The sequence below is a fragment of the Sceloporus occidentalis genome, unplaced genomic scaffold, assembly GCF_023333645.1.
Source record: "Sceloporus occidentalis isolate IW3139 unplaced genomic scaffold, rSceOcc1.0.p SCAF_56, whole genome shotgun sequence".
Classification (NCBI taxonomy): Eukaryota; Metazoa; Chordata; class Lepidosauria; order Squamata; family Phrynosomatidae; genus Sceloporus; species Sceloporus occidentalis.
This window is the reverse complement of record NW_028317036.1, coordinates 4,782,605-4,790,674: the sequence shown is the minus strand read 5'-3', so window position 1 is coordinate 4,790,674 and position 8,070 is coordinate 4,782,605. Positions and strand designations below refer to the sequence as shown.

The 8,070-nt window shown below is 44.9% G+C and overlaps 1 protein-coding gene across 1 annotated transcript; it reads left to right on the top strand.

Annotated features, from left to right (window-relative positions):
* The first annotated feature begins 245 nt into the window (after positions 1-245).
* LOC149287850 (protein kinase C theta type-like) lies at positions 246-6,611 on the top strand. Its single transcript, XM_089492443.1, has 8 exons — positions 246-527; positions 1,415-1,576; positions 1,715-1,806; positions 2,180-2,288; positions 2,911-3,102; positions 3,406-3,534; positions 6,318-6,341; positions 6,558-6,611. The coding sequence occupies exons 1-8, from the start codon at positions 246-248 to the stop codon at positions 6,609-6,611; spliced, it is 1,044 nt and encodes a 347-aa protein (XP_089348569.1).
* Positions 6,612-8,070: the final 1,459 nt, after the last annotated feature.

Genomic DNA, 8,070 nt, shown 5'->3' with positions numbered 1-8,070 from the left:
GTATCATTTTTTTAATTAGGGATTTACTAACATACATGTTAGTAAGATGTACAAAAAAAACAACTGAGAAAAAAAAACCAAACAAAGATGGCCGCCATCGCCGCATGCCAGTTTACTGGTCATTTGCGATGACATCATCAACACAAACCTATATATATAGGGCGCCGCCTGGCATATCCTTGTGCTTTTCCGAGCACTGTACGTGGCAGCTGAGTTTTTCGAGGCTTTGCACGTATACCCAAGGAATGGCTTTTGTTGCTATTTGGAAGACCAAGAGAAGAGTTGAGGAGAAGAGCCAAGCTTCACCTGAGCAGAGAGACCTTCAAGCAAGATCAAAGAAGAAGACCGGAGACGGGAACCCCAAGAAGAGGAAGAGGGAAGCGGACGGCGACGACAGCAGCAGCCCCCGAAGAGATGCAGAAAAGAAGAGGAGGCCATCAAGCGCATCAACGGATGGACCGGCGAGGAGCCTCTCTGTACAGGACTTCGCATACCACCGCCAACTGGGGAGAGGAGGATTTGGCCGAGTAAGTCCATAAGCTTTTCTTCTATCCAGTTTAAATTCCATCCAGAAAGTTATATCCATGTATTTGAGCTTAATTGGTTGATCTGGAAAGCTACAGGAAGATAGTTTGTATGATAATCATTACATGGGAGGGAGCAGACTGAGGAGCTAACAGACATTTCCGTGGCAGTTAGGCAGCAGGCAAGGCAGCCATTGGCTGATGGAGCTTTCAATCACTACTGTATTGGGCATGTAACAATGTATCTTTGATGCTAAATAGAACACAGAAGGAAATCCATATTTACAAATACCACATCAACCAGCCCTCAGAGTGCAACCCTTTCAGTGACAACCTTGTGAGTTTCCCATAGTTGGCAACATAATCCTGGAAAACCAGACATGTTAGCTACAATTTACTGTTCAAGGAAATCCCAGGATATCTAAAATATATTAGACTACATTAGAACATTCAGAAAGAGTGGGGATTGGATGAAAACATTTACTTTTTAAATAATAATTCAAATATCTATTATACTGTTTTTTTGTTTTGTTTTCAAATAGAAAATGAGTAACAGTCTCACTGTAAGAAATACACTGCCCGTACTTCAGCTCATTGGCCATTTGTGCAGCCTAATCCAGATGCCAATTGGTCACTTCACATTAAATATGGCTATTTTTAACTAGGCTATGAAGCCTAGTGCTTAAAAGCGCTATGACCGGGTCATTTATTGTATATGTGCCACCAGTGCCAAGTTGCAGTAATGAGTAGCCAAATAACTGGGCACCCTGAGAACTGGGCCATTCCCTGGCCCAGGTCAGCCGTTTTATTAATGCTAAGCTTTAAGCAAATGCAATTACTGATCATCATGTACTTGACCTAACCGTATCTCCCATCTGTGTTTCATTCAGGTCATGCTGGCTTCCTGGAGGAACGCTGGACTGCTGGTGGCTGTAAAAGTCATCAGGAAAAGAGCGGCGAGTACCAGCAGCATCCTGCGAGAAAGAAGAATACTGGAGCTCGCAGGAGAGAGCGCCTTTTTGTGCCGTGGCTTTGCCGCTTTCCAGTCACCAGTAGGAGATTTCATTTGAAAGCCTTGTCCACTTGAATATATGGCTGGCATTATGCTCCTTCTCCAGATCTAACCGGGCATCTATATCTAGAATGCTTCAACATATGGTCATGTGCTTTTTTTGTGTCTTTTTCATCAGGACCACGCATTCCTCGTGATGGAGTACCTCAGCGCAGGGAGCCTGGACAGGTATCTCCAGAAAGCCGGCCGGTTGCAGCCCCAATCAGCGCAGTAAGTTATGACGTGAAAGAGAAGGGGTCTGAGAGAAGGGGAACTGTGACTGGGCAGAGGTAAGGGTCAGGGGTGGATACCTATTAGTGGACACAGTTTCATAATGTATATCACTATGCTCCATACAATGATCCATATGTCCGTAACTAGCCTGTTCATCTCTTTTTTTTTTTTTTTCTTCTACCAGGTTTTATTCGGCAGAGATCATCTGTGGCCTCCAATTTCTACACAGACGTGGAGTCATTCATCGGTTGTTTTTATAGTGACCTCTCATATCTGAACTCTCTTCTCTCTTCTGTTTCCCTGCTTTTGTTTTTGCACTTTTTAAAAAAATGTAATTTTAAAAATAAATAATGTTTATCTTTCGGATTAGGGACCTCAAGCCTGACAACGTGATGATGGACGGCGATGGACATTTGAAGATCGCGGACTTTGGCCTGGTTGCAGAGGACATCACCGGGGACACCACAACCAGAGGAGCAGCAGGGACACACACCCATATGGCCCCAGAGGTGAGAATTTCTATTTTTATATATTGTGCTTTCAAATTTTGCTGAATATTGGTAGAAGCAAAGGGAACACAAGGAAAAGGGAACACAATTTAACCCTCTGGATGCTAGGGTTAGTTAACAGGCATCTAAATTAGGATAAACTACTGCAGCACAACATATTGGTAAAAATGTTTAAAACACCCCATTATTTCCCTATAAACACCAAATCAAATAGTAAAAGTAATAAATGAAACTATTTAAAAGCCCCTCCCCCTTAGTAGATGTATCCAATGTATGTTGCAGGAATTACATGTAGATTACACGTGCAGCCCATGAACCTCAGAGTATACCATATAGTGCAGGGAAGGACTATACCAGAAAGGGTTAAATTAGAAATGTATACTAAAGACCAACGTCCACCAAGAAATGGGTTTGTTTTTAAGTCCAACAGGCTTACTTTTTGAATTCTTGGTATAGTGCCACGTAAAAATGCCACATTCGTTTCTTTTGTATTATTCTGTAGTTTAGGAGCTGATATAATCATGAGATCTATTTTGTTTCTAAAGAAGGTCAGAGAGAAGGTTATCTCAAATTATAACTTTTTTTCTTGCAGGTGTTTCTTAACAAGGCGTACGGCGCTACAGCGGACTGGTGGTCTTTTGGAGTCATCCTCTACAGCATGTTGGCGGGGCGCCTCCCATTCTCAGAATGGCTGCCCAAGAGGGATTACTTCTACCTCATCGTCACCGAGGAGTACTGGTACCCAAGCCAGCTAACAGAAGAGAGCAAGGACATATTAACTAAGGTGAGTGGGACACACCGATGTCTACACCTGGGGACCGTTCTGTAAAGAGGGTAATCTGACTAGGTACGTGGCAACAATGTTAAAGGCCACAGAGTCACGTTAGGGGCATTCATTTAGTTAGAGTGGGATCAGGATCCATATACTTTTTGACAGCAATTATCCCCTTCTGTCAACCATTCTCTTTGATGCGCCAGTCCTAATGGGAGTATAAGGTGTTCCAAAATGTTGGCAATGAGGGACAATGGGCCCAAGTGTCAGAAAAGAGTGGTATTCAGCAATTGCTTTTTTTTATTTTATTTATAGCTCTTGATGAAAGATCCAAGATGCCGACTTGGTGCCAGCGATGACATCAGATTGCATCCATTCTACAGCAGCCTAAACTGGGAGGACTTGGAGGCGCGTAAAATCTTGCCACCGTACCTTCCACTGTCGGTAAGTACACACACGTTTAGGGCTGCAACTAACGATTATTTTCATAATCGATTAGTTGGCCGATTATTTTTTCGATTAATCGATTAATCGGGTACAAAAAAAATATGCAAATTTTTCGTTTATTTTAAATAAAAACGTATAATTTACAATGGCATTTCACGATTCGCCTTCTTATTTTACTGACATAATAATTAAAGCTATATTTTAACAAGAACTCAAAAAATACCAAAAAAAGCTTTACTAGTAAATATTCATGTCAACTATTTTTGCCCAGTTATGCACATCTCACCCCCAGCTTGCCTCTCTGTCCCAGAAATGCATATCAGGAGGGGTATAAGGCATATCAGGGGACAGAGTGGCATATAGGAGGTATAAGGGGATACCTCCTATATGCCACTCTGTCCCCTGATATGCATTATACCCCTCCTGATATGCCTTATAGCCCCCTATATGCCACTGATATGCCACTTTGTCCCCTAATATGCCACTGTGCCCCCTGATATGCCTTATAGCCCCATATATGCCACAGTGCCCCGATATGCCACTGTGCCCTCCTGATATGCCTTATAGCCCCCTATATACCTTTACCCTTGATATGCCACCATGCCCCGATATGCCTTTTACCCCTATATGCCACTGAGATGCCACTGTGCCCCCTGATATGCCTTATAGTGCCTTCATGCCACTGTCCCCCCTGATACACCTTATAGCCCCTTTATCCCACTGTCCCCCCTGATACACCTTATAGCCCCTTTATGCCACTGTCCCCCCTGATATGCCTTATAGTCCCTTTATGCCACTGTCCCCCCTGATATGCCTTATAGCCCCTTTATGCCACTGTCCCCCCTGATACACCTTATAGCGCCTTCATGCCACTGTCCCCCCTGATACACCTTATAGCCCCTTTATGCCACTGTCCCCCCTGATATGCCTTATAGCCCCTTTATGCCACTGTGCCCCCTGATATGTCCTATGCCCCCCCCGATATAAGAAAAACTGACATCACTAAAATTGTTTTTTATATTTATATTTATTAAATATAGACAAAAAAAATACACAATACAATATAAATATATATAAATATATGGACAATAAATCAAATATTATAGACATAAAAAAAACCCACAAATGCACATAATTAATAGATCCCGCAAAAATTCTACCTGCCCCACCAGGGGTTAATATATCAACAGAAGAAACACAGGGCAAATGAGCATAAAAATAAAGATAATACTTACCCAGTGCTGCTTACTTGTCCTGTTTTTCTTCTGTTGATATATTAACCCCTGGTGGGGCAGGTGGAAGTGGCAGCGAGATGAAGTACCGGAGGTTGCGCACATCGCCCACTTAAATCCAAATCCCCTGCAGGCGCTGCAGCGGGACCTGGATCCTCTCCGGCAGCCGGTAGGGGTCTGTGTGATGCGCGCAGACAGCCGCTTCTCCCCTCCGCTTCCGTTGGGGCTTCCATGATGGAAGCCGCACCGGAAGGTCACATGACGCCGGGTTCAGTAATAGAAGCCCCGGCGGAAGTGGAGGGGAGAAGCGGAGGATGTCTGTGTGTTTTGCACAGACCCTCACCGGGTGGCAGAGAGGATCCAGGTCTCCTGCAGCTTTGCGGGGGGTCTGGATTCTACAGTTATAATCCGATCTCTGTTTGAGATCGGATTATAGAAGGACGGGAGTTTTTCAGAGCGTTTGCTCTGAAAAACATAATTTTATAAATCGATAAAAATCGATTCAACTAATCGATTATGAAAATCGTTGACAACGATTTTCATAATCGATTATTATCGATTTTATCGATTCGTTGTTGCAGCCCTACACACGTTATACTAAACCATCCGAGACTTTCTAGCAATAGTTCAAAAGTTTTGTAAGAACTGTTGACATGTTCTTTAAATCAGGGTATAATCTTTCTTCTTTCAACAGCTTTCAACAACTGAGGATCTCCATCAACAACTGAGGAACGACCTCTCATTCTTGGAGGCTAATTGCACCAGACCATCAGAGGACACCCATGCTGTGCCTGGACTGTCTTTTATCAATAGTAGTATAGTAGTAGTAGTTTAATCTTTTTTTTTTTTCTTCTTCAGAAATTAGTTACAGAAGATTGTTGCTGAAGTCACCAGATTGGGACACCACCTCCTTGCTGCATCACATCAAGCATTGAAGGCGCAACAAACGACAACAGAACCTACCATCCGAGCAGAGCATACCATCCTCCACCATCAACCATCGCAGCTGAGGACACCATCCTCCACCATCCAACCATCCCAGCCGAGCATACCATCCTCCACCATCCAACCATCCCAGCCGAGCATACCATCCTCCACCATCCAACCATCGCAGCCGAGCATACCATCCTCCACCATCCAACCATCCCAGCCGAGCATACCATCCTCCACCATCCAACCATCCCAGCCGAGCATACCATCCTCCACCATCCAACCATCGCAGCCGAGCATACCATCCTCCGCCATCAACCATCCCAGCCGAGCATACCATCCTCCGCCAACAACCATCTCAGCAGAGCACACCATCCTCCGCCATATACCATCACAGCAGAGCATACCACCCTCTGCCACCTACCATCCCAGCAGGGCACATCACCCTCTGCCATCTACTATGCCAGCAGAGCACATCACCCTCTGCCATCTACCATCACAGCGCAGCTCATCCACCATCACACATGACATCATGCTTTTAAACTTTTAGAAATACCAAAATAGTTTCTATACTTGTAATGCATGACTCCTGAAACTGTCCTTTTTTGTTGTCCACAGGTGCGCAGCTGGTTTGCCCGCAACGTCAGTCGGACCACCTACACACATTCCGCAAGGGAGGGGCTCCGGGTAGCCGGAGCCAGAAAAATCGCAGATATGATCATCGCACTGATCATACAACAGAGTATGTCTGCTGGCCCCTACCATTAAACAACAGAGCAGCTCTCCGACCGCTTAACAGCGTTTACTGGATCTAGTCCTTTACATCAGTACTGCTTCTGTCTATATTATTTGTTCTAGGGCCCAGCCTGGCTGACGGAAAGAGATGGCATCCTTCTCAACACCAAGCTGTGAAATGCTGATCAAGTGGGCCCAACAAAGACCACTCATTCAGTAAATCCACTTCTACGGTAAGCTTTTAAACTTCTAGAAATAATAAAGCAGCTCCTGTACCTGCACTGCCTGACTCCTGAAACTGTCCTTCTTTGTTGTCCACAGGTGCCCAGCTGGACTGCCCGCAACGTCAGTCGGACCACCTACACACATTCCGCAAGGGAGGGGCTCCGGGTAGCCGGAGCCAGAAAAATCGCAGATATGATCATCGCACCATCAGAGTATGTCTGCTGGCCCCTACGATTACACAACGGAGCAGCTCTCCGTCATTGTAACAGAAGCCTCCATCACTGGGGCCCCTGAAGAGGCCTGAGGGCCAGCATTCTCCATACCGACTATGCGCCCTGGCCTTCTAAAAGACATCTGTGTTTATGTACAGGGGGTCAGTTCCTATTGATTTTCCCCTGGAACAGGTTTTACCATATTTCCCAAACATTAGAGACTCTGAGGACTGTGGAGCGGTACAATTCTGGAGCCTCATTAGATGCCTTCAAAAGGGGTCTGGATATTTTTTTTTAGAAAGGCATGACATACAGGGCTATAAGTAGAGTAACATTAATATCCTTGATCCAAGGAGAAATCCGATTGCCTCCTGGAGTCAAGAAGGAATTTTTTTCCCCTGATGGCAGAATTCGAATTAGCTTAATTAGGGTTTTTTTTTTGCCTTCTTTTGGATCAAGAGTAGGAAAGTTAGGTAGAAGGGTTGAACTTGATGGTCTTATTTCAACCTTATGAACTATGTAACTATGGAGCGCTGATATTGATTTGGGATTGGTTGTGTACTTTGCCAACACAGATGATGTTTTGCAATTATTTATTGTACGTCATAACTTTTGCAACCAGAGAGTGACAAACCATTGTTTCAGTTAATCTGTTTAAATGTCCGACCCCCCACCACCATGTTGCACTAATATGCTGTTAAAACCAGTCTTTCCCCTGCCTTCCCTTCATTGTATTACACTATGTTGAAAATGCATTTATGTCTGTATTTAAAACCCTGCATGTCACTCTGAATAAACAGTTCTTGTACTTCGTCCTGCATTAAGCTTCGGCTAGTGATTTGTGTGACTGGAGAGTCGGTGCTTTGGAGTGTGCCCCTATACAGTTCTTGTAAGAGCTGGGAAGCAGCGATTGAGGGATGTACCAAGTCGGGGTACAGGCAGTGGCGTCGGCAGGGGGGGGCCAGAGGGGGCCATGGCCTCCCCTAAATCATGCTGTGCCCCCCGGTGTGCCCCCCCAATTGAAACGCCGTCTTTTTTTTTTTTTTTTTAATAGATCCGGAGGAGAGAGAGAGAGGCGCCGAACTTATTCCTCAGCGACCGTTCGGCGCCTCTCACTCTTTTCCGCGACCGCGAGGCCTCTGCCTTGGTCGCAGTGCCGGCATTTCAAGCCGAGCGCCGGTATATGATGTCATATCCGG

Coding starts and splice junctions, on each gene's coding strand:
- LOC149287850 (XM_089492443.1), top strand. CDS start 246: ATGGCTTTTGTTGCTATTTGGAAGACCAAGAGAAGAGTTGAGGAGAAG. Junction 1,577..1,714: donor TTGCCGCTTTCCAGTCACCA/GTAGGAGATTTC, acceptor CTTTTTCATCAG/GACCACGCATTCCTCGTGAT. Junction 2,289..2,910: donor ACACCACAACCAGAGGAGCA/GCAGGGACACAC, acceptor TTTTTCTTGCAG/GTGTTTCTTAACAAGGCGTA.